The sequence below is a fragment of the Lissotriton vulgaris genome, chromosome 4_1 (assembly GCF_964263255.1).
Source record: "Lissotriton vulgaris chromosome 4_1, aLisVul1.2, whole genome shotgun sequence".
Lineage (NCBI taxonomy): Eukaryota > Metazoa > Chordata > Amphibia > Caudata > Salamandridae > Lissotriton > Lissotriton vulgaris.
In genome coordinates this window covers 1,519,408,428-1,519,435,979 of record NC_141691.1, presented here as the reverse complement: position 1 = coordinate 1,519,435,979, position 27,552 = coordinate 1,519,408,428, and the positions used below count along the sequence as shown (strand labels likewise).

The following is a 27,552-nucleotide window of genomic DNA, read 5'->3' as shown; positions in this document are numbered from 1 at the left end:
TAAGGAATCGCATCCCGACTTGGGAAGGGGCCTTGCGAGCGGTGTCGCCTCTCTGCAGTCAAGTGATGGCGACTGACAGCCACAACAAGGACAAAATGAAATCATACGCAGACGCAAAGAGGAGAGCGAGATCACCGTCCCTGCATGAAGGAGATTGCATCATTGTCAAACAAGACCAACAAAGAAAGACTGACTGTCGCTTTCGAGCCGAACCTTTAGTGGTCACCCAGCAGAAGGGCACCTTGATAAGAGCGGAGTCTGATCAACGACGGGTCACGAGGAATGTATCACACTTCAAGAAGTGCCCTCCAGATATGGGAGAAGCCTTAACAAAGATGACTAGAGTATCCGCCCCAGAAGAGCCTGATCAATCTGACCAAGGGAGTCAAGTAAGAGTCCCTCCAGTAGATGATACGACTGGAACCATGTCTGTGCGGCCCCGCCGAGATATTCAACGACCGAAGAGACTCATTGAAGAAATCTGAACTCATTTACTGTTTAGTTGTCTTATTAAGAAAGGGGGAGATGTTATGTAGTCAGCAGTCTAGTAGGTAGGTGGGTGGAGCTAGTGAGGGGACCAGGGGAAGAGGAGGAGCGTAGGAAGGAAAGGGTTAGTTAGAGTAGGGACATGGAAGGAGAAAGATGTAAGGAATAAAGATCCTTATAAAATATACATCGTGTCTGTCGTCTTTGAGTCAGGACACAACACCGCCTACTAGGAGATCTCTAATCCCCTTGAAAAGTGCAGGCGAGTTGACAACTGCACTGTGAAAACACAGAGCTGGTGCAAGCAGCCGCTCCGTATTTTCACATAAAAGTTTTGCGGCTGTCCTGGGGGCTCCGCTTTCACCACATTGGGGCGCTCTTTGCGCCATGTGATGTTGTTTGCGCCCGGCGCACCTTTTAAAAGGTGCGCCAGGTGCAAAAAATGACAATGCGTAATACGGCCCCAGATGGTCTTTCAGATTTCTAGGCAAGAAAAATCACTGAAGGCATATGGTGCTTTCTTCGGTACATGTGTTTCAAAGTGAAATCGTTTCCAATATATAACATTTTTTATTGTCCACAGATCTTCCTGGCCGTAATGAAGATTCGGAGTTGGCCAGTTAAATGCGCCTGTGGGGTCAAGCCAAAATGTGGCACTCAGTACAGAGCCATGTGCTTGGCGCAGCACTAGGTAAAGGATTCATATGCTAAGGCAACGGACAAAAATACGATCATACAATGTTTACATACTTTTGTAATACAGCCCCTCCGAGTATCAAGCTAAAAATAACAAGATTTATAGTACTTCAAGCGTGCAATTAAAAACAGTCCCTTACAGTGGTATTAAATATGTATGAACGTACGTAAACATGCATGATGTGCTTGAGGTTTTATGTAGTATTAACTCGGATAAGCTTATGACTAATAGGCAAACTCTTATCTTGGTATAATTGGAATTAAATTATAGCTGCTGTGTAACAGCTTTTAGGAATATGTGTTATGCACTCTACTGTGACAGGGATAATTAATGTTAAATACTTATAGACTCCTATACAGATAATAACGGTAATACCCTTAAGCTTATTAATTCTGTAGACACAAAATTGTGTATGAATAATAATCTTGTATGTGAAAATTTTAAATGTAAACCCCATGTCTAGCTGAAGATCAACTGCAGAGTTAATGTGGTCTCAAATGATTGTTTTGAGGACCACCTGAACGAAACATTGGTCACAAAATACTGGTCCAGTGTGGAATTTTGTTAACAGACCTATGTGCTAATATGTCGGTTCCCTAAGTTAATAATTGTAATGGGTCTCAATCTGACTTCAATATTCAGGTAATAGGTTGCAAATTCTGGCTCACTAACATTGGTGGCTGTCACAGGGATGGAAATCTGCTGGAGTTATCAATCAACCATGTTGTGATCATTTTCCTAAATGCAAGATATTTTTCCTTGAAGGAAACAGGGCTCTGTTCAGAAAAGGTTTACACCTTTTAAAAGTTTGTTTGAGAGCAGACTGTGATTCTCTTGAGCACTGCCTACATTATAAGAAGAACTATTTCCTTTCTCGAATGGCTTACCACCCCATGTTTGGGAGTTGGTGAAACCAAATACCATATTGAATTGATATTTGAAGGGCAGCCTTAAAAAGGCCCCTTTCAAATAGTGATTAGGTATGCCCTGCTAAATCCATTTTGAGCTGTGGTAACCTGTTACTGAATCACAAAAGATTAGCAGATTTCAAAAAGCCATTTAGTACTTACAAACCACTTGATTTAGCAAATTGTAAGGTTTAAGACCACTAAATAGCTTCACACATCTGGCCTCTCTCAGGCCTCTCTCCTGGGTGAGAAATATTGAAATATTACACTATGTATCAGAATCTCAAAATGATAATATTTGCACTAGCATGAAAACAAAACATTGCGCAAAATTATGGTCTTACAAATTCTAAAGGGAATTATGCCAATGTTGCGGAGAATGTACAGAGATAGTCACTTCCAATGCATATGGTGCTTGAACTTATACTCCAATCATCCTAATTAACCCTAAGCAAGGTCTTGATTTTAAGTTTATCACTGCAATAGTACTACTGCAGCCACCAGCATGTGTTTTACACCTGGACTGTCTTTTAGTAGAGCATAAAACACATGCTGAGGACAGCCTGTGTGACCTGTCTCTATCCAGCGATGCACACTCCTCTCCCCATAGCAAGATATTCTTGCCAGCTTCTTTGCTAAAGTTCTGCACCTACATAATGGTTGTGTGGAATTTTAGTGTGAAAAGCTATTGTAATGCAAGAGGCACAAACAGGGTGTAACATAGATCCTTGTAGACTCTGTGGCACAGGGGACCCAACCCTTTATTGGGGCCCACATTCAGCCCATGGCACATGAATAATTATTAGACATGGGAGAGTCTGGGACCCTGCACTACATTAGGCAGGGGGACCCATCATGTTGTGTTCCGCCACTAGCTACAACCCGCACTGTCTTATGCTTTGCCTGTGAAATAGTATGTGATGGAAGAAACAGTAGTGTGGCCTGAAAACTGGTGCACTGCCTCGTTACTCCACATTGCCACAAAATGCCTGCAGTGCAGGGCATAAAAATATGTCTTTTGAAACCTCCTAGGCAGGCGGCAGGCAGTGGCTCTCCCTACCCTCCTTCGCTCACTGTCAGCTGTGATCCAGAGTCAGGCCTCAATAGACAAGAATGACATGGCCATTGATATAGGGGTCTCTCTACATGCTTGTTTAAATGTCTTATTCTATAGTGAGAAGGGGTTCATCAAGCTTCTGTAAAACATAACATAGATGCAGAAAGGTCATCGGTTGACAGTAAGCACTAACTATTTCTTTTGTGCATTACATACCAACTTCCTGTCTCCATTCTTGACATGGTCTTCCTTCCAAACTGTTTGCCTTCAAACCTCCTGTTTTGTTTACTTTGTTTTCGCTGACCTTAGGACTCTGCACACTTTATCACTTGTAATCAGTGCAAAGAGCTTGTGCTCTCTATTCAAAACATGGTAGAATTGACTTATATCCAATTGGCACAAATAATTTACTTGTAAGCCCCTAGCAAAGTGGCACTGCCTGTGCCTATGGCCTGTATATTAAATGCTTACAGCATTGATTGTATATGAGAGATAACAACCTAGGCAATCATATAATCTTTGTCCACGCAGTGATTAATATGAGAGTAAGAAACAATAACAAAAGATACTCTGCTTTATATTGTCACAATTTTAATTATAAAAAAGACAGGTTCTCAAATATACACATAATTCAAAAGATTTGTATCCATAGACAATATAGAACAAATCTGAAATGCAATTTAATAGCAACAAAATACACAGAGAATAAAAAACAAGGGTTTGGCACAATAATAGAGTCTATTATTGTGCCACACCCTTGTTTTGTATTCTCTATGTATTTAGTTAAATTGTATTTCAGATTTTGTAGGTTTTACCTTGATTTATTTACTGAATTATGTTCTGTTCTGTTAAAATGCTATGTTAAAATGAATTTATAGAGCACAAGTACACCGGGGAGGTTTCATGGCGCTAATTTGGTTGAGATCCAAGTCATAAAAGAAGGGTTCAGAAAGCCTGTCGGAAGAGCCAAGTTTTTAAGAGACTTCTGAAGCCAAGAAGATTGATACAGAAGCGAATTTCGGGGGGAAGAGAATTCCAGAATATGGGAGCCCAGGTGGAAAACCTGGCACCACCAGTACGCTTTAGTCTAAAATGAGGGATAAGTAGTAGATTTTTGTGAGCGAGCGAAGATTTCGTATGGGAACTAATTTGTTAATCATATTATCAACAATTTTCGAGCTCCTTCCGTTGAGTGACTTAAAAATAAGACATCCAATCTTGAAAGCACACCGCTGAACAACCGAAAGCCAGTGTAATTGTTTCAAGAGAGGAGTGATGTGATGATGCCTAGGCTGGTGGACGATCAGACGTGCAGCCTGGTTTTGTACTATCTGTAGGCATCTGGAAAGATAGCGAGGGATGCCAAAATATAATGAATTGACATAGTCGACATGGAACATGACCATGGCGATAATCACCTGAATCCGGGCATCTTGAGTAAGAAATCTACAGATCTTTTTTATTTTACGAAGTTGAAAAAAACAGGTGGAGATCACCTCTATTTTTCTAATTTTGTGTGGGATTCTTGTGTTGTGTTTTCACTTTATTTCTGTTCCAATTGCTGCATAAATACTTGACACAATGCCTCTAAGTTAACCCTGGCTGCTCTGTGCCAAGCTACCAGAAGGTTGAGCACCAGTTCATTTGGGGTTTGCGTGTGTCTCACCTTAACATGGGTTGAGTAGGGTTACACTCCCCTAAACCAGTAAACCAAATTCCTCACACTTTCATTATAATGAAAAGCCCAAATAACTAGAGTTGTTCTTTCTTGTTTATTATTAGGACATGCAGCCTTGGAAGTAGCACAGCTGTCTTTTCTATTCTTTCTACACACAGAGCAGAGACACGAGGTGTGTACCACTACCTGCATGCCAACTATGCAGCAACAGTGATGACAGAGATCTATTTATGCTTGCAAGGCCCTCTTGTTGATTATATACACTATCTTCACAAATCCGCGCAGTGCTGTGTGAGGTTCTCAGATTTGCACAGAAGCATAGGAAGTCACAGTCTAAGAGTAACAGAATAGTTTAGCCTGTCTTCAAAAAGTGAGGCCAAATATAGGAAAAGATATTAAAGTTTAAAATACATACGTTTAACACATATATTTTGATTAAATGTTATGAACTAAGTTTTGTTTCCAAGATTTACTCTCTGTATACAATACCTTTTGCAAACACTTTCAGTGCATAAGTTTCTGAAATGTAAAAGTCTATTTAGATTGTCATTAGAGGAAAATATGAAACTAAACTCCAAACAAATTAGTTCAGAAAATTCTAGTTTTTTTTACATTAGTTGCAGTTACTTATCGCCGCTTGCAAATCATCTTCCCCTTATTATTTGGTTGTAAAATATTTAAATAGTTGAATTTTCCGGTAAAAAATAAATTTTCTTTTTACCTCTTTTAATAGCATTTTAACCCCGAGCATCCAAGTGAAGATAAGTACTGAAGACCCCAAAAGCTTTAGAGAACAGGAGGGTCTGTATCAAAAATGGATGCACAGACTCAATGTAGAAGTAAGGTATATACATCGAACCCAATATTTGTACAAGATTGTACATGATTATCAGACAGAGCAGCTTGGAAATTGAAATATCCATATCCTACCCACAGCCCTCCTGCCTCTCCGTGCCTAACCCACTCGTACGACAAAAGGGAGCAGGGAGCACTCCCCCTGGGAGCCCACAGCCTCTTTTATCTCTCCTGATATCCTCATTCCCCACCTCTCCCTCTGCACAGAACCTTCACTCCTATTTACCTCCTACTCCCCGCAGCTGGTATGTGGGAGAATTCATCTGCATGAAAAAGGGTATACTGAGCAGAATTTGACTTGGAGAAATCGTGTCTGCCTGTTTGTTTCTCATTCCTGTCCCAATCATGCAGTGGTCTGAGATAAGTAATGACTACTGAAGAGAAAAATTAGAACAGTTGAGGAGTCTAAAATTTCAGGCCAATTTTTTAGTCTTGATCATTGAAGATCATAACTACTGACTTTCGTTAGCGCTAGCCGGGGGCTTCTGAGAAAAACGTTGGACCTTGTTTTTATTCAAAAAGGGTAATTTCTTTTGCCAATATCTTTGGTGCCGTTTGACTAATCTTGGAAAAACTTTCAAAATGAATGGTTCCTTCAGGTCAGCTCCTGTCTTGAAAGTTTTGGGGTGATTCATTAAGCAGGGGTCGAAAAAGGGGTTGTCCCAAAATGCATTTTCTCCATGTTCATTTTCATAGGAAACTTTAGACAAAGCGACAGCCTAAATTGCTGAACGGACTTCCACCAAATTTGGCAAAAAGGTAGGTCTTGGTTCAGAAAGCGTTCTCTTTTTTTAAATGGTGTAAATCCGGTAAGTAGTTCCTGATAAATTAAAAGATACAAACATATCGATATCTGGTGTCCGCATTGGATCCACAAACCCTCCCAATCATGAGCTTCATTTTGATTGTCTGTCAAGGCTCCAAACTAAGAAGTGTTGGCAGACATCTTGTGACTCAGTAAAACTGAGTCACAAGAAAAAAGGGTTGAAAATTGTTAAAAAACGATTTGGCAATGCTGCGCGCACTAGGTAAATTGTTTTATTTATTTAATTACTTACCTTACTACTGTCCGTCGTATGTCGGACTCCACTACCCCCCCACCCTGCCCCTCCCGCCCCCCGCCCCCCACCCACCACCCGCAGCACTCCCATGGCGAGCCGCCAATGCTATTATCACTTTGGGAGGGGGGACGCGCAGCCCCCTCCTGGAGCCCTCTATGGACCTGGGGAACGCCACCCCCCAAGGCCGCCTCCAGCAATGTCGCGGGGTGCCTACCCCCGGGACATTGCAATTCGCAATGAAGGGCTGGAGCATTGCTCCCGCCCTTTCATTGCAAACTTCTGTTTTGCTTTGTGGAAGCGAGAGTAGGAAAAACTGCCCTCTCTTCCACGAAGCAAAGCAGAGTTGCTTTTGGACAAGGGGAGCTGCATGTCAGCAGCTCCCCTTGTTCAAAAGCAATGCCGGCTCCCGGAGGAGGTGGGGAGCTGGCAGGAACCGCAGAGACATTTGGTCTCCCCCTGAGATCCCCATTGTGAGGGCCGGCCTCGGGGAATGGGGTCCCCCGGGCCAAAAGTGGCCCAGGGACAGGGGCCACATGCCCCCTCCTGAATAAATAAATAAATGAGGCAATGCCCCAGGGGATGGGGTCCCAGGGGTTGAAAAAGGCCTGAGGAGGGGGGCTGTGCAGCCCCTCGTCCTTAAAAAATATATATATATGGCCATGCCCCGGGGGATGGGGTCCCCGGGGCTGAAATCGGCCTCAGGAGGGGGGCTGCGCCGTCCCCTTCTCGTTAAAAAAAAATGAATAGTGTTAGGCCCTGGGGATGGGGTCCCTAGGGCCCAGAAAATATTGAACCCCCTTCTAACCCCCCAAAAAAGGAAAAAAAGCTGGCATCTCGCCAGAGGCCCCGTCCCCTCCCTGCAGCACACTGCAAATGCTCCTCCTGGTGCGTTGTGTGTTAAGGGATTAATTACACTAGATCCTTAAGGGTCATTAGGGGCCAACTAGCCCACGAGGTATCTCCAGTGAGCCCCACACATTGGGATTGCTGACAGATGATCCGAGGCCACGCCCCTTTTTACGCCATCTGCAAACAGGCCTCTTGGCGCACTACTGGTGGGGGGATGAGGTCCTCATGTGTCCATGCTTAAGTTGTGTCCATCCATCAGTGCTTAATTTGTCACCATTTCATTGCTGGAAAACATGCAGGTTTATGCTTGTTCGCCTCTTTTAAAAAGTGGAAAAAGGAGTTGGAAAGACTGAACTTCTACATTACACCCATCCAAATATATTTTTCACACAAAAATGACAACACATTGGTGTATTTTACATGTGAGTAAATGAGGAGTCTGCAGAGTCTATTTCAAGCATTGTGAATCCAAAATGTTAACTTGCTCATCCTGAACCAAAACACGTGAGAACCTAAGTGCAGAAATGGTTTGTAGAATTACATTACTCATAAAGCACCTGCAGAATTATTTTGTGAGAACACTGCATATATCACAGTTTCTCTGGTGAGAAATTGATGTTTAAAACAATCTTGAATCTTTCCCATGGAAGAAATAATGGGCAATCTCGTTGGACCTAATCATGTACATGTGACATAGCATAATGGGTCATTTTCACTTTTTCATGTAGACATATCTTAGTGGAAATGTGGGACTTGCCCCTAGATGCATCATTGTAACATTTTGCGATTTCTTAATTGCGAAAATTAAGGAATCGCAATTAAGAAATCGCAAAATGCTATGCATCAAAAAATCGCAAATTATATTTCGATTCGGTAATTTTCCTTAATTGCGATTCACAATTTGCGAATTGCAATTAAGGAAAACCCTTCCCATTGATTCCTATGGGCCAAAAGGCCCATAGGAATCAATGGGAAGGCATTCACATTTTGCGAATTCCAATTTGCGATTCACAAAATGTGAATGCAATTTCAAGGGTGCAGGGGGGGTTCAAAGAACCCCTCCCTGCACCCCTGAAATTGAACTGTAAGTGCAATTTACACACACACATGACCCAAGGACATGTGTGTGTGTAAATTAAAACTTTCAAATATGCAACTAGTGCATGTTTGAAAGTTTTCTGTAAATTAGCATGAAGTTTAACTTCATGCTAATTTACCCCTTCCAAATTGCGAATTCGCAATTCCAAATTAATCATGCATTGCATTTAAGAAATCGCAAAATTGCGATTTCTTAAATGCAATTGCAATTTAGGAAATCGCAATAAAATTGCGATTTCTTAAATTGCGAAAATAGCAAAATGCTTCATGCATCCCAAAAATGGGATTTGCATTTGCAAACGGCCGAATTTTGCGATTCGCACCGTTTGCGAATGCAAAATCCCTTAATGCATCTAGGCATAAATCACATTGAATTCTCAAGTAAGGCATTTGTACTTACACAAAATGCTACGTGAATCAGGACTGGAAATGTAGGCGCGTTTGACACCTATGACAGGCATAACACAACTCTACTCATAGAAAAAGCATTGTGAATCCGACTCTATATGTTTAAAGGGGGATCTGACAGTAACAAATCTAAATATAACAGTTCGAATACTCACTCTTCGGAAGTAGTTCTTTCACAGTCTCCCCGTCACCTTGGTGCCTGTCTAGCCAGCTTTCATGTGGAAGAACAGAAATGAAATGATTGTAATGAGGGAAGCAACACAGTCACAGCAGCACAAAGTATATGCAGCAAAAAGCTCAATGTACCATCAAAGATTAAAGTTACTTGGAATGCATTGTAACATTTACTTTGCTTTTACATCAATCACTTTAACCACAGTCTCCTCTGTAGATTCCTATCATACGCTTCACTGCATTTTTCACTTTCTTGCCCTAACTCACATTCTGTATTTAAAAAGTTACTTTTCCATCAGAGAACAAATCTAACATTGGCTCTCTCGCTCATCGGAAGTAAACAAATATCTCACTTAACAAAACATTAAAATAAATTTTTTGTTTGTAGCACTTAACAACTCTGGGCCTGATTACCAGTGGACCGATTAATTCTGACCAACGCCAAAATCTCTGCTTAGGCACAGGGCAGAATTACGAGTTTGAAGGTATTTAACACATTTGATAATTATTGGATGTGATAAATAAGTCAACCTTTGTCAATTTTCGGTAGGTCAAGCCTGCCGAAATGGGGGAAAGCATACAGTATGTATGCTATAATGTAGATTTTGGAGTGCTGTTGTACATAGATCCTGAACCCCTGCAAAATCTGCATAATATACTCCACATTCTCGTAATTGGTGTTTATTGCATGCAATATATAACCTACTCTGTGGTTTTGTTATTTATCAGGTGCGTTAAATAACATATAAACTCGTAATCAGGCCCTCTGTTTCCAGACTCTTCTGCCTGTAGCTCCTGTGGCAGTGCTAGTGGTACCGAGTTATTCATGCAGTGCAACAGCACAATTTCGCGAAGATCAGTAGCATCGTTCCTGTCATGAGTCTCACAGTGTGTTCATGATATAGTACGAGGTGTCACGATTACACAGCTTAATGGCACTGAATGTATATACTTCAGTATGATGACAGAGAGAGTGGTCATGCCCGGTTACAAGGTTATATAGATTTATGTGTCAATTCCACTCAGACTGTCTCTAACCACCATGCAGCCAGCATGCGTAAGCGATGAATAAAGCCCTTTGACCAGACACTCTGACAACAAACTCACACACGCCTCATTGAATAAAACAATGCACCTAACCCAGAGAGGGGCCAAAATATAATATCCTAAATATATTATTACAGAATGACTCAGACTCTGGTCTTTGATGGGAACCCTCTCTCCTTCGAGAGCCAACAGGGACCATATTAACGAAAGACTGTGCACTATACAAATGCCAGTACTTAAAGACTGTGCGCTGCACCAATGACAATGTTGAAAGTCTGTGCGCTGTACAAATGCCAATGATGAAAGGCTGCATGCTGCACGGATGACAATGACTAAAGACTGTGCCCTGTGTGATATGACCGCCACCCCTGCACAGGAGAGCAGTGATAAAAGATCTGGAAGCGGAAGAGGCGAGGAGACCTCCAAGACGACCTCCTCACCTCAGTCTGGCCCTCAGTCCGAGGACCCAGGCCCGGTTGGCACGAGTCTGCGTGGCCATCCCCAGAGGTACAGTCTGAGGCCGAATCCCCGTCCGAACCAGCGACTGAGAGACTTTGTTTGCTGATGACGTTCAGCCACCGCAGCTCGAGGTATACGCAAGTACCAAGACTGTATGTTTTGTCAAGTGAACTGTAATGCTTACGCTTTGTTTCAAGGACTGAGTTGGATAGGGATGTGATAGTCAGCGGTATAGTGACCGCAGGAAAGTTGCACCACATCCACAGGCCAGGCGTGGCCTGCAGGGTTACAATAAAAGGTGGGCGGCCACTCGTGGTCGTCACTTCCGACCGGAGTCTAGTGTCTGGCCTGGCTTGCTGCATGCCGGGCTCCTGCCCCTGCGCACTCTGTAGCCTCTGCTCAGGCCCAAATGTGCCCGCACCTCACGCTGTACAAATGCAAATGATGAAAGACTGCATGCTGCACGAATGACAATGACTAAAGACTGTGTGCTGTGTGATATGACCGCCACCCCCGCACAGGAGAGCAGTTATGAAAGATCTGGAAGCGGAAGAGGCGAGGGGACCTCCGAGACGACCTCCTCACCTCAGTCTGGCCCTCAGTCTGAGGACCCAGGCCCGGTTGGCACGAGTCTGCGTGGCCACCCCAGAGGTACAGTCAGAGGCCGAATCCCAGTCCGAACCAGCAACTGAGAGACTTTGTTTGCTGATGACGTTCAGCCACCACAGCTCGAGGTACACGCAAGTACCAAGACTGTATGTTTTGTCAAGTGAACTGTAATGCATACGTTTTGTTTCAAGGACTGAGTTGGATAGGGATGTGAAAGTGAGCGGTATAGTTACCGCAGGAAAGTTGAACCACATCCGCAGGCCAGCGGGGTTACAATAAAAGGTTGGCAGCGGCTCGTGGTTGTCACTTCCGACCGGAGTCTAGTGTCTGGCCTGGTTTGCTGCGCACCGCGCTCCTGCCCCCGTGCACGCTGTACCCTCTGCTCAGGAACAAATGTACTCTCACCACACTGGTGACGAGTGGGGGATTTGAATCCTCGCCCGCCACACACCAGGACCCACACAGTGGCCAAGAAGGAAAAGGAAGTCTTCAGATGCGCAGCGAGCCGGGCGATGTCGGAGCGCATGCGCGCCCAATATAGACGGTGCAGACCCTGCCCCCAGCCTCAAGGTAGATCGGGGAGGAAAAGGAAAACAAAAAAACAACCAGCGACACAAAAGAAGATCAGTGCACAGCGACGTCAGCCTGCATCAAGGGCCCAAGCTGAGAGGGCAAATAGGCCACGCCCCCGCCAGGGCCTTAACAGCGTGTGCAGCCAGGAGAGAGCTGCCAGGAGCTGCACTTGCCCAGGAACCACAACCCAGAGGAGAAAAAGCCACCTCCCAGGGTCAGTAAGCTAGGAAAGACACAGTGAGGCAGCGGAGAAGCCAGCTTTCCCTCACAGGCACATAGAGGCTAGAGCACACTGCCACCTATACCGCACCCACAGCGAAAAGGGTAGAAGAGGGGCACATCACAGCATCATTGCCAGCCACCAGACGCCATGGGAGACAGTGACCAGGCAGCAGCTCTAGCTCCCTCGCCATTTCAACACGCCGCATCAGGGGGTCCTACCCCCATTCAGCGTAGTGGAGGATCCTGCAACGGCCTCTCCAAGGTGGAAGATCTGAATTGAATGCCTCAACAAATACTTCATTACGACCCGGGAGACGGATGAGGTGGTAATGAGGTCCCTACTGTTACATTACGCTGGAGACGAGATATTCAAGTTGTTCAAACATCTACCCAACACGGGGGCAGCCACTGATTACAACGCGAGTCGGTGACCGCTCTAGACCGCCATTTTGACCCACAGCTGAACCCTGATTTTGGAAGATTCACAAACTACGCCAAGCCCGCCAGAAGGAAGGAGAGTCCATGGACACGTTTTACGCCCGCCTCCGCCAACTTGCCAGCACTTGTACCGAAGATGACGAACTGAAGGAAATCAGGGCACTGCTCATCTAGGGATGCAGTGATAAGACCCTAAGAGGCCTCATCCTGCACCTGCTAATACTGGCAAGATCACACGACCTGTCCGCAGCCAGGGCGAACGAGATGGACCAAGCCCTAATTAAGGCCCAAGTGCGGTCGGACGAACGAGCTGATGTCATTCGAGCTAAGCAGAGGGGAGACGTGTTCAGGAAATCAAGGCCGGATACTTCCAAGTCAAGATGCGGGTACTGTGGGCATGAACCGCACATCTCAAAAGACTGCCCCGCCCAAGTAAAGACCTGCACCAACTGTGGGATACCCAATCACTTTGCCTCCGTATGCCGAAGACGCACCAGAGGCCGAGACTTCCGCAGTCAGAAGCCACCAACACGGGCCATACGCCAACTGTCCGTGACAGATCCCATGCCACCTGAAGACACACAGAGAAAGAGCAAGAGACACCTACAGATGGTGGAAGACTCCTCGGAAGATGAGGAGGAGGAGGTGTTCCTAGTGTCATTTGCGAGGGAACTCAAGCAACGCCGCCGGCCACAGCCAACGTGTGTGGTCCACGTCGCAGGAACGGTGATAAAATCGGTCATCGACACAGGAGCAACCGTAAACATCATGGGCCTCCAAAAAAAACGCCGCCTATGAGCTCGCCCTCCTTTGATGCCATCCAAAACCAGGATCTATGCATACAGGGCAGATACACCCCTCCCACTGAAAGGAAAGATCTTGGTACCCATCAGGGCAGATGATCTCGAAGTGATGGCAACCATCCATATCATTGACAGGGAAGCAGATACCCTACTGAGCAACCACACAGAGGAAGACCTTGGACTCACCTCTTTTGCAAGGAGGGTACAAAAGCACTAGGTAGAAGAGCTACTCAGACAGTTCCCCGAACTCTTCCAGGGGCTCAGGCGCATCAAGTGTTACCCCAATCAAACTACACATTGACAGGACAGTCGCCTTGCGACATAAGAGAGTCCTGTTCCACTTGCGGCTGCTGGTGGAGAAGGAGTTAGAAGCTTTGGTGAAGTAAGGGGTCATTAAAAAAGTATCCGGGCCCACACCCTGGGTCTCCCCGACGGTGATTGCTGAAAAGCCGGAACAGCCAGGAGCCATACACCTCTGCATTGACATGCGGTTGCCAAATAAAGCCATTCGAAGGGAACGCCACATAACACAGACGATGGATGACATCATCGCAGACGTCAATGGATCAAAGTGGTTTTCAACAATCGAATGAACGCAGGGTATCACCAACTTCCCTTATCAGAATAAAGCCGCTACGTCACCACTTTCAGCACCCATCTAGGACTATGAAGGTAAAAGCGGCTGAATTTCGGAATATGCTCGGGTTCTTCGGGTATGTATTCAACCAGGAAGGCATCCAAGTTGACCCGAGGAAGTCGCAGGCCATCAAGGATGCACCCGCGCCGACAACACCAAGGGAGGTACGAAGCTTCCTGGGCATGGCCACGTACTGCGGGAGGTTTATCCCTGGCCTGGCCACCCGAGCGGAACCACTTCATGCCCTCACAAGAGCCGATGCCACCTGGCAGTGGGGCAAAAGAGAAGAAGAGGCATTCCAAGGCATCAAAGATGCCCTCCTGGCTGAAGGCAACGCTAGCCTACTTCGATCTGGCAAAGCGAACAGAGGTTCTGGTTGACGCAAGCCCAGTCAGACAGGGAGAAGTACTTGCTCAAAAATGCGAAACCGGTCAATGGGCAGCCCTAGCATTTGCCAGCAAGTCCCTCACACCCACCGAAACGAGGTACGCTCAAGTTGAGCGGGAAGCTTTAGCCATCAAGTGGGCCTGCAACCACTTTCATCAGTACCTCAAGGGACAGCCATTCACAATGGTCACCAACCACCAGCCTCTTGTCCCTCTCTTCAAAGGTACGGCACCTCACCAACCAACGCACATCGAGCGCTGGGCAGTTCAGCTACAACCGTATGAAATGGAGGTAGTTGACAGACCTGAGGCCAAAAACCCAGCTGACTTCCTATCAAGGCACCCAGTTCTGCCAGAGGCGCAAGAGGACGCCGATGAGGTCGAACACTACGCCCACATGATATCCCTAGCAGCATGCCCACAGAGCATGACCCTGGACGACGTGAAGGAGGCTGCCGCCACCGATGCAGTATACACCAGGACCCTGCAAGCAGTCCAAGAGGGATCTTGGACAAATTACCTTTGCCAAGCCAACACCTGGAGCCCATGACAACCTGACAAAGATGTGGCGAGTACGGCATTAACTCATTGCCACCAGTGATGGAATCCTGCTTCGAGGGCCCACATTGGTGATACCACAAGGCCTTAAGCACAGGGCAATCCAACTAGCTCATGGAGGACAACAAGGGGTGACCAAAATGAAAGCACGAATGAGAGAGAAGGTCGGGTTCCCAGAGCTGGAGAACATGGCCGAGGAATACATTCGCCGCTGTCCATCGTGCCAGCTGACAAGTGGCCCAGAAAGATCAATCCCCGTGATCACCGAGGAGCCCTGCACCGTTCCGTGGTCCAAAATAAGCGTGGATTTCGGGAGTTTTTGCAGAGGGAAGCACACGCTCATCATTGTAGACGCGTTCTCAAAAGTACCCAATAGTGGATCCTGTCGTATCCACTGCCTTCAACCACGTAGGACCGATTCTGGAGAAAGTATTCGCCATGTTCGGGTTTCCCCATGCAGTGCGCAGCGACAACAGACCGCCGTTCCAAGGATCTGAGTTCGCCACGTTTCTAAAGCAGCGAGGAATCCATCACCGGCGGGTCACCCCTCAATGGCCACAGGCCAATGGTGATGTTGAACGCTTCATGCGTACCCTGAACAAAATGTTCTGCATCGCTGTTGTTGAACAAGTGGACTCGGAGCAGAGGCTCCATGAGTTTCTGAGAGAGTATCAGAGTACACCCCATTGTTCAACCCAGAGAAGCCCGTGGGCACTCATGCTACATGGCCCGAGAAGAGATCTGATCCCCACCTGCTCAGGGTGGTCGCCACCCCTGCTGGAGGTGGAAGAAGTGCAAGACAGGAGAGCCCGACGCAACCCGCAAGCGAGTCTTCGCTGCCATGCCACATTAAGAATTAAGTATGAGCGGAAAATCCGTTCCACTCGCGGATTTTGCGAATTTTCGGTAAATTCGCGATCCGCGAACTCCCGCGAATTTACCGAGAATTCGCAAATCCGAGAGCGGCGGATTATTCCGGGGGCAAAAGTTGAACCTGTTGTAACTATTTTAGGATGGCGCCGGCAAGCTGCCAGCGCCATCCTAAAATAGTTACTAAGTTAGCTTCAACAGGAAGCTATAATAGATAAAATCGAGCAGGTGCTCGATTTTATCTATTAGAGCTTCCTGTTGAAGCTAATTTAGTAAGTATTTTAGGATAGCGCTGGCAGCTTGCCGGCGCCATCCTAAAATAGTTACAACATGCCCTTCCTGTAGCGTCGTCGAGGCAGGTGTGCCTTCTTCACAAATCAACCGTGGAAAATCAGCTGTGATGCTGGATAGAGGCTTTTGCATCCTTGACTTTCACGAGCACAATACCCGTGCTGTTCTTGTGACCAGGGGTTTCTTTCTCTTCATCTGCTGAACTGATCTTTCTCTGACCTTTTATACACACAAGAAGCATGTTGACCGCGCATGGTAGCCCTGCCCGTTTGGCCCCGCCCACACACTCGCGGTTTGCACCGTCTGCCCGCCATTCACCCACTATGATGGACAGCTCACTCAAGGGACCCCTGCGCCCGTCGGGGCGATTGCATAGTAACACACACATGGTCGCTCGAACTAGTTGATGCTCAAATTCAGTGACTCATTCATTAGCCCAAAAACAATTGTGAGCGTCGTCGAGGCTGGACAGGTGTGCCTTCTTCCCAACTCTACCGTGGAAAATAAGCTGTGATGCTGGATAGAGGCCTCACAAGAGGCATGTGCACTCGCAGGGAAGCCCCGCCCCCACCCCAAATCCGCGGATCCGCAAATCCGCAAAATCCGTGGATTTTGCGGATCCACGATCCGCAAATCCGCAAAATCCGCGGATCGTGGATCCGCAAAATCCGCCAATGCTTATTAAGAATGTTGTGCAAAGGAGCCATCCGTCCTCCAACGAGACAGCCGTCCAGGAGTTAAGATCCAAACAAAGGTATCCCGTAACATCTCATGGTTCAAGGAGGTCCCAGCAGAACACCCTGGGAGGTCCTCCAATGACCAGCCAAGTTCTACCGCCACCCCTGCACAGGAGAGCAGTGATGAAAGATCTGGAAGCGGAAGAGGCGAGGAGACCTCCGAGACGACCTCCTCACCTCAGTCTGGCCCTCAGTCCGAGGGCCCAGGCCCGGTTGGCACGAGTCTACGTGGCCACCCCAAGAGGTACAGTCTGAGGCAGAATCCCCGTCCGAACCAGCGACTGAGAGACTTTGTTTGCTGATGACGTTCAGCCACCGCAGCTCGAGGTAGACGCAAGTACCAAGACTGTATGTTTTGTCAAGTGAACTGTAATGCATACGCTTTGTTTCAAGGACTGAGTTGGATAGGGATGTGATAGTCAGCGGTATAGTGACCGCAGGAAAGTTGCACCACATCCACAGGCCAGGCATGGCCTGGGGGTTACAATAAAAGGAGGGCGGCCACTCGTGGTCGTCACTTCCGACCGGAGTCTAGTGTCTGGCCTGGTTTGCTGCATGCCGGGCTCCTGCCCCCGCGCACTCTGTAGCCTCTGCTCAGGCCCAAATGTGCCCGCACCTCACGCTGTACAAATACCAATGATGAAAGGCTGCGCGCTACACCAATGCAAATGATGAAAGATTGTTCACTGTACAAAGACCAATGGCGAAAGACTGCACTATACAAATGCCAATGACAAAAGACTGCATGCTACACCAATGCCAATGACGAAAGACTGTGCACTGTACAAATGCCAATGACGAAAGACTGTGCGCTGCACCAATGTCAAGGACGAAAGACTATGCACTGTACAAAGGCCAATGGCGAAAGACAGCACGCGACACCGATGCCAATGACGAAAGACTGCGTGCTGCACCAATGTCAATGACGAAAGACTGTGTGCTGTACAAATGCCAATGATGAAAGACTGTGGGCTGTACAAAGGCCAATGACTCAAAATAAGATAGTTTAGGAGGGCTGTTTCTGTTTTTTACATGTACTTTGGGTAACCATACAATGCCAACTATCTTGTTCACATCCTAATAGGGTGACTCGTGGTAAGTATACTTTTAGGAGATGCTAGCATTGATGTATTCTTTTGGTATTTTGTCGTTTGTAAATGGTTTTGAGTAATCTCAACGAAAAATAACGTACATTTGACAGAGTTGAGGATGGCAGATGTGGTCAAAGGAAAAAATATACAATTTTCTTAAAAATACTAATGAAACAGTGAGGTTCCAAAGCAGTGCAAAAAGTTAAAAAAATGAGCAGTACAATTCTAGGAAGTGAAATATATACAACCTCTCAAACGTAGGTCTCTGTTCACTTTAAAAAACTGCAATATTTGTAAAAACTGAAGACAAGTAAGCAAACTCACAACAACAAAGGAATGCCACAACGTGGAATATGCTATCAGAACAAGCCAGCGACCTGACATACAGGAAATGAAACAATAGATGGATTTCACGGTGCAGCAGCCCTTGTTTATTTGATTTCTGGCACGATAAGCTCCTTTGACATTTTACGCAATCGCTTTGCTTTGCTCGTGCATTTTTCGCCTCTCTTCGCTTGATTATTGAAAATGAGCCTGGGTGGCCAGGACGTGCCCTATTGGCATTTGAGAAAATGCAATTCTGGAGACGGGAATGCGATCTTTAGTTTCCCTCTGACTGCTCCTGTGCGCCAGTATGTGCAGCCGGCACTAGAATCACGTCACGTCTGTGAGAATACTATAAATAAAGCTGGCAGTCCAGGGCCTTCTAAATTCTTTTTGACAAGGCAGTTTTTGCGCGTGCTCGCCTCTCTGTCAAAAACGCTACTCTTAGGAATAATATCGGAGGAACATCGCTGGCTGAAGGAACAACAAAGTGCTGTTTTTCAAATACTTCCTCCCAAAAAATAAACCTGCATATAATAATAACTTCATCAAACTCCGCTGTGAATAATGGATGAGGAGGAGGAGGAGCACGTGCAGATACTGCCTTGGGGCCTTCTTGCATCGATGTCTATTGGGGCTGGCCAGGGTAAAATCTGCAAACGCTCTCATACACTTTTGGCACTCCTGTTTAGGAAAGTGGAATCAGTGGCGCAGCGCGGCCTTAGGCCGCCCGTGGCGGTCCCAGCGTTTGCCGCCCTTGGCAGCCTGAACGAAGGGGGAGGGGGGGGGGAGGTATTGCTGGCAATTCATGCGCCCCAACGGCCACAGGTAAGAGCGGGAGGTGGGGCTTTAGGGGTGTGCTGCCGATTCTTGCGGCCGTAACGGCGGCAGGTACCAGCGGGGAGAGGGGGGCTGGCCGCCACCCCCAAAACTCATGCAGCCTGGGGCACGCCGCCCCCTAGCTACGCCACTGAGTGGAATGTTATTACGCTATGTGGGAAAAACAAAGCCAAGCGAAACCTGACCCATATAATTAGTTTGGCTTTTGTTAGTGCTAGAGGGTTTTTAATAAATACAATGAATGCAATTAACATGTAGAAATAATGTGTGGGCTTTAAAACAAAGTCACATTTAAAAAGACAAGTGAGAGCACTAGTCTTCCCTAGCTGCATAAATTAAGTTAGAAAGACTTCTGAATGCACTTTTTCCTTTTCTTGATCTAAGGTCAGGAATATCAGTCATGAAAGATTGGAGACATTCAATGATATAAAAACACTGAACTGAACATGAACTGATAGGAAGCATTACATTTTGACCTTCCCATAGAGATATTTTCTTAGAACACAATAATGCACTAAATAGTGTAGTTTCATTTCCATTAAATGTTTCTTCATGGGTGTAATTTGCAAGTTAGAATGTGCGAGAATTGCATGACTTCATCTGTGAGTAGAGACCTAACCATGAACTCTTTTGCCTAGTAGTAAAAATGAACAGTAGAACCTAACCTCCACTTGCACAATGTTTATAAAATGTGTAGTTTTAACACTTAGGGGTCATTAATGATCCAGATCGGAAGGGCTCCGATTTGGATTTAGGTTTGCCAAATCCGATTTTTGAACCCTTGTTGCCGACCAAATCATACACAGTTCCCAATGACCGATTACGATGCCCGGAAACCGGTAGTGCTGTCCAAATCGGTTTCAAAAGGCATTCGGATAGGTCAAGTCTTTCGGCCCGAATCGTACAGCTCTAGGGACTTGTTTTCCGTGCGAGCGATTACGATGACCGATTCGGACAGCCGTTCCGAATCGGTTTATCCAAAATGAATCGGCTGCCGGAATCTGTCTTTGGAGGCCCCCTTCACCCAGGTCCCTCCGATTGGGGCCTGGGTGAAGGGGGACTGCCACAGGCCCCCAAAGACAGGGCCTGGGTGAAGGGGGCCCTCCGATTGGCGCCCTTTTCCAACAATGCACAGTGTGGCAGACACCATAGGATGCCTGCCATAGGGAGCAAGGTTTTCCCCAGCCACCCGTTTCTTCAATGGGAACCTGTGTTCTCGTTCAGAACACAGGCTTGCATTGAAGTCAATGGGAGTCCAACCAAATCGTATCCAGCAGCATCCGGCTACATAACAAATCGCTCGGTCGGACTTCCCTGATCCAGAAAGCATTCCGGAACCAATTCTGTAGGAATGCTTTCTGGACAAGATCATAATCGGCCCTCAAATGTATGTAAGCCTTTGTCCTGAACTGCTTAGACAATGGAAGCTTTCCTGTTCCCATGATGACAGCATGCAATGAAGCAGAACTAGCATGGGGAGGGTATGTTCATGTGCCTTGGAGTGGAGAACTTACATCAGATACAAACACATTTCCCAAATCGAGAGAAAGTACTATACAATAGTATATACAGGTTCCAAGATTTAGTAAGATTTCGAAGGTGATGTAGATTGATTTTAATACATTTTTTACATAGTCATCCCAAATGATTTGTGGGCTGAACACAACATTTGTGTTCATTGGACAGATGCAGATTCACCAATAGATTCCCATACGAGTGCACCATCACCTACTGTGATGGATAAATACAATGAGGTCATTATTTTCCTGAAGGGTAGAGTTCCTCAGAAATATGTGGATAATGTGAGGTTGAACAGAATTCAGCAGGAAGTGAAAGAGTCAGTGCATGAGTATTATGAAAGATTGTTAAAGGCATTTAAGCAACAAAGGAGCCAAATGCATCTTTAGCCCACGGATATGGGATTTTTTAATTTCACAGTTTGTGCTTTGTTTGAGACGAGGGGTCAGTCAGCATACACAGTAGAATGGGCTAGCAGGCTGTGCCCTGCTAGAGTTTTATGCAAAATTCCCAAATATCAGTCAGAGAACCCGGCGTTGGCAGCCTTACATTGGCTGCCCATACAAAAGAGGATTCTATTTAAAGCTCTTAGTATAGCCTATAAAATACTTCATGGCAAAAGTCCCCCAATTATTTCAAATTTGAAGATACGATGGACGTTCCTTTTCTCATTGTGTACCAAAACTGTGGAATGGCTTTCCCATATCCTTGAAACTGAAACAGTCAGAAATAAAGTTCAGGAAACTATTAAAAACATATTTGTTTAAGAAACGTTGTCTGTTCTATCTTGGTCTAGTTGGTGAGTTAGCGTTGGGAAGCCTAGACAAAGTAGCCATGCGCTCTACAAAAAACTGATAGAATAGAATGTTGGAAAATAAGGTCCCAAAGTATGCAGAGTACCACAGTGATAAACGAGAGATTTAGCAGATAAAAATGTAAAACGAATTCTTGCTGGCACAGATGAATCTGGCATAGAAAGGTTTTCAGAATCAGTCTTTTGCAGGGAATGTCGTTGCAATGCAGAATGTTGGTTTTCAGAATGAGATGCAGGGCATTGCTCCTCAGGGTGTTCAAGGAGGTATGGTTGGCGTTCAGTGAAGAGGTTGAGAAGTTCCAGTTGTTCCAAATACAGGTGTAGATGTTGCAACAATAAAGAAAATGACACCTTGTCAACTTTTTAACAAAATCGGGCATTGGAGGTACAAGCGTACGCTTAATCTAGTTAGAATGAATGCTAATAATCAAATAGAAGGAGGGAATCAGGTTCGAATGATAAATATACCTGCTCAAAAGTGCAAGTACCTGGAGCCGCTGGCAATGGCCGCAGAGTAAAGAAGCTCAGGGTAAACTGGCTCAAAGATGCGAAAGCAGCTTTAGATCTTTGACTGAAGTCTAGTAGCTGGCTCAAACATGTTGAATCATTTGGTGGCAAATGTGAAGACTAAGGGAAGGCATGGTTGGCTAGTGCTTGACTTGTATGACTCACATACATCTAGGCGAGGCTGTTGAACATTGGTTGAACTAGGACGGAAGGCTCTTGGAAGTGGGTACCATCCTGAGTTCAGGTGTCTCAATGTCTCTTGGCTACGAGTGATGCTGAGCGAAATCTTCAATCAGGCAAATATAACTCTTGTGCTTGTGTTTCAAAGCGGACAAACACAAGGATTCTTGGAAGCTCAAAAATCCAAAAGTGGAAACTCTCAAAATGCAGCCCACCAAATCAATTCCTGTCTGTAAAGCATAAAACAAGGTGCCTATCTCAATCCCCTTTCTTGATAGGGTCTTAGTGAATGGAAGGGAGCAATAGAGGCAGCCAGCTGATCTTAACAAAGCTCTAATTTCCTTAATTACGAAACCTAGAAAAGACCAATTGGAACGTTGGAAGTTATCACCCAATATCACTGATCATCATTAATGGCAAAATTATAGCAGGGGTCCTCGCTTTGTGCCTGAACAAAGCTATTCCCACAGTGGTTCACAAAAGCCAGGTAGGATTTTTTCCCTGGTGGTTTCTCTGGAAAACCTCTATGAACACTCAATGCATCTCTTACGGCAAAGCTGGAACAACAAAGACAAAAGTGTTGCCCTCTTCCTTGATACAGAGAAAGCCTTTTATTGTATGAAATGGGGGTACTTATTTCAGGCTATGACGAGAATATGTATTGACCCTAGCTTTATAATGATGATGCAATGGCCATACAATGATAACTGCCTGGATCTCCTGTAATCACTTTCTTTCTTCCACAATCAACATCCACACATCAAGGCTGCTGTCTCTCCCCTCTAATAGTTTTAATTGTATTGCAACCTCTGGCCATTGCAATACAATCAACACTATAGATTCAGGTCATTACCATATAAAACTAATGCTATATGCAGATGACAAACTCATGACCTTCTTTTATCCTTTATCTATGCCATCTCTAATAGCCACAATTCCCTCCTTCTGTGTATTTGCGGGCTAGAAATGAATTGGAGTAAAAGCGAGTTCCCAAAAGTACAAATAAACCACTTCTGCATAGCTGGGGTTCACCCGTTCCTTTGGAAGCCCTCAGAAAGTTAAATATATGGGAATCCTGATGAGAAGGCCAAGGGACAGTTTGAAAGGACTTAAGCCCGAGATGGTACACTGACAAAATATCGACACCCAACATATACCCATACAAAAATATTGTGACAAAAATATCGATGTCAAAAATATCTACATCCTATACTTGCAATGGTAGGCACAACATTTCGAAAAAAATATTATTCTTATAAATATAGTTATACAAAATATCTATCTATATATATATATAAAACACTAACTAATAAATAATAAATATACTAAAAAATACATTAGATTTAATATACATTTTAACAGATATAACAAATAAACTTTAAAAAAAAGTTAAACAAACATATAATAATTAATATATATATTATTACTTTATTAAACTAATTATTTTAATGTATTTTATAATTTTACAAATATATATAAATATATATATATATATTACCTATATATATATAGTTAGGACCTAGTTACCATAGGAAATCCCCAACATTCTATTGGGAATAACTTTGGCGCAGATTGAGGAATCTGCGTGTAATTGTCCTAAAATTTGCTCATCTACGCTCCGCTCCTTCCCTGAAAGTTTCGTGGAGATTCGTCAAGCGGGGGCCGAAAGGTGGGTCCCAAAACGTGTTTTCCCCATGTTAATTTCCATAGGGACCTTTAGACACGGCTACAGCCCGAAAGGCTGAATGGAATTACACCAAACTTGGCAAAATGGTAGGGCCTGGTATGCACATGTGCCTTTGCTATGTTTGGTGAAAATCCCTCCAGTAGTTCTTGAGAAAATTGAATTTGGAATTTTTCAAATGGCATTTTCTATGGGACCTTTCACCACGGCTACAGCTCGAGCGGCTGAACAGAATTACACCAAACTTGGCAAAATGGTAGGGACAGGCATGCAGTAGTGCCTTTTCTATATTTGTTGAAAATCCCTCCAGTAGTTGTTGAGAAAATTGAATTTGAGCAAATTATATATCTATATGCGCTGATCGTACGCGCACCGTATGCGTACCGTATGCGTACGTGCGCGAGCGAGTTTCTGATTGGCTGGCAGTCGAATGTCAACATTGCAAACTGTCCAAACCAGGAAGTGTTGGCCACCATCGTGTTTTTCAGGAGAACTGAGGCACAAGGGAGCCCAAAACAAGAGTGGAAAACACGAAAAGGGGGCAGGGTAGAGACCCCCCCCAACCCTCTAGCCCTTCTCAGGGGGTCCCAGAAGGACGTACCGTGCGCGTACCCCGCGATTTAAATAATATAATAATTTTTTTTGCACTTGGTGGTCCTTCTTGGACCCCCTGAGAAGGGCTAGGGGGTCAGGGAGTCTCTACCCTGCCCCCTTTTCGCGTTTTCCACTCTTGTTTTGTACTCTCTGGTGCCTCACTTCTCCTGAGAAACAAGATGGCTGCTCAGGTGGTCCCAGAAGGATAATAACATATATAAACATTATCCACTAATAGAATTAGCATTTACAAAATCTTGAAATTTATTGAAAAAAAATATAGGTTTCACGCCTGATATACTTAGGAATTAGCATTTAAAAAACCTTGCAAATTCACTGAAAAAACCATAGGTTTCAGGCCTTTTATAGTTTGGAATTAGCATTTAAAAAACCTTGCATATTCACTTAAAAACCATAGGTTTCAGGCCTTATATAGTATTATAGTTAGGAATTAGCATTTAAAAAACCTTGCAAATTCACTTAAAAAAACCATAGGTTTCAGGCCTTATATAGTTAGGAAATAGCATTTAAAAAACCATTGAAATTGCTCCTATATAGTTAGTTGTACTAACTATATTTCGCGCACCCGCAATCCACTGCTGATGATGTCACATATTACATCATTCATGACTCGGTCAGTGACATCACTGATGAAATCACTGATGACATCTCAAATGACATCACTGATGACATCACTGATGGCATCTTATTTGACATCACTGATGACATCACTGATGACATCATCCAGTGACTGTGTGTTTCTGTAAAGTTTAAATATGCTTTACATATTGAAGAATGAGTGGATGTATAAGTGTCTGGATGAAGGATTTAGTAGGTGCGTGACTGACTGTATGAGTGAGTGATTAAATGTGTCTTACTAAATGCATAGGTTAGTGACTAAACTGTCTGAATGTGTGCATCAGTATGTCTGTTGTTGTGTAAGCTGCTGCATGTGTTGATCAGTAGCTATATGAGTGGCTATATGGGTTATTGATTGGTTGCCCAAGTACTTGAATGGGAGACTGAGTGTGTGTGTGGGGGTGGCTGGGAGGTGTGTGACTCTGTGCATAGATGTGTGAGCAGTTGATTCACTAGGTGTATGAGTTCAAGAGTACATGTGGAAACAGCTATATGGGCGGGTAACTGTGTGCATGGGTGTGTTGGTGAGTGAATGGATATCTCAGTGCTACATGTGCAAGTAAGTACATATGTAAAACACAGTGCATGTGAGAGTTGGCATATATAAATGACTATACATGAGAGCCAGTGAATGTGGCTATGTGGATCATTGTGTACTTGTATCAGTGATTGTATAAGAGAGTAAGTATGTGTTAGTATATGTTTGAATAAGTAAGGTGTTGTGTGTATAACTGTATAGTTGAGAAAATGGAAGTGTGATTGATTCTTTGCATGACTGACTAGGTGTGTGAGTAACTCCATGGATGAGTGGCAGTGTGTGAGTGTCTGTATAGGTGTATGAGTACATATGATAGTGTTGTATTGATGAGTGACTGTATGTATGAGTGATTCTATGGGTGAATGAGTGAATGTGTGTGTAGACCTAGGAATCAGTGAGTGTGTATGTAGTAACTGGTATTGGTGTGTCAATGGTTTCAAGAATGGTAGTCTGTATTTAACACTGGGTGTATCAAAGGTTATATTAGAGTGTGAGGAGATGCATCGTATTAGCACATGAATGATATCATCAGTGATGTGATCAGTGATGTCAAATGAGATGTCAACAGTGATGTCATCAGTGATGTCATTTGAGATGTCATCAGTTATGTCATCAGTGATGTCACTGACCATGTCATGAATGATGTAATATGTGGCATCATCAGCAGTGGATTGCGGGTGCGCAAAATATAGTTAGTACAACTAACTATATAGGAGCAATTTCAATGGTATTTTGAATGCTAATTCCTAACTAAGGCCTGAAACCTATGGTTTTTTAAGTAAATTTGCAAGGTTTTTAAAATGCTAATTCCTAACTATATAAGGCCTGAAACCTATGGTTTTTTAAGTGAATTTGCAAGGTTTTTTAAATGCTAATTCCTAACTATATAAGCCCTGAAACCTATGGTTTTTTAAGTGAATTTGCAAGGTTTTTTACATGCTAATTCCTAACTATATAAGGCTTGGAACCTATGGTTTTTTCAGTGAATTTGCAAGGTTTTTTAAATGCTAATTCCTAAGTATATCAGGCGTGAAACCTACATTTTTTTTCAATAAATTTCAAAGGTTTTGTAAATGCTAATTCTATTAGCAGATAATGTTTATATATGTTATTATCCTTCTGGGACCACCTGAGCGGCCATCTTGTTTCTCAGGAGAAGTGAGGCACAAGAGAGCCCAAAACAAGAGTGGAAAACACGAAAAGGGGGCAGGGTTGAGACCCCCTGACCCCCTAGCCCTTCTCAGGGGGTCACAGAAGGACCACCAAGTGCAAACATTTTTTTATTTATTTTTTAAATCGCGGGGTACGTGCACGCTACGTGTACCCTTTTGGGACCCTCTGAGAAGGGCTAGAGGGTCGGGGGGTCTCTACCCTGCCCCCTTTTCGTGTTTTCCACTCTTGTTTTGGGCTCTCTTGGGCCTCAGTTCTCCTGAAAAACAAGATGGTGGCCAACACTTCCTGGTTTGGACAGTTTGGAATGTTGACAGTCGACTGCCAGCCAATCAGAAACTCGCTCGCGCACGTAAGGGTACACGCACGTACGCGTACGGTGAGCGCATATAGATATATAATTTGATCAAATTCAATTTTCTCAACAACTACTGGAGGGATTTTCACTAAATATAGAAAAGGCACTACTGCATACCTGTCCCTACCATTTTGCCAAGTTTGGTGTAATTCCGTTCAGCCGTTTGGGCTGTAGCCGTGTCTAAAGGTCCATAGAAAATGCCATTTGAAAAATATCAAATTCTATTTTCTCTAAAACTACTGGAGGGATTTTCACCAAATACAGAAAAGGCACATTTGCATACCAGGCCCTACCATTTTGCCAAGTTTGGTGTAATTCCATTCAGCCGTTCGGGCTGTAGCCGTGTCTAAAGGTCCCTATGGAAATTAACATGGGGAAAACACGCTTTGGGACC

At 44.6% G+C, this 27,552-nt stretch overlaps 1 protein-coding gene across 1 annotated transcript in view; it reads right to left on the bottom strand.

The window, feature by feature from the left end:
• The window catches only part of RP1 (RP1 axonemal microtubule associated), a 2,616,437-nt gene that overhangs the window by 1,334,940 nt on the left and 1,253,945 nt on the right, over positions 1–27,552 (bottom strand). Inside the window, exon 31 of the mRNA XM_086965756.1 lies at positions 9,253–9,308. Coding sequence (XP_086821882.1) covers positions 9,253–9,308 — 56 coding nt within the window. The remainder of the gene's footprint in view (positions 1–9,252; positions 9,309–27,552) is intronic.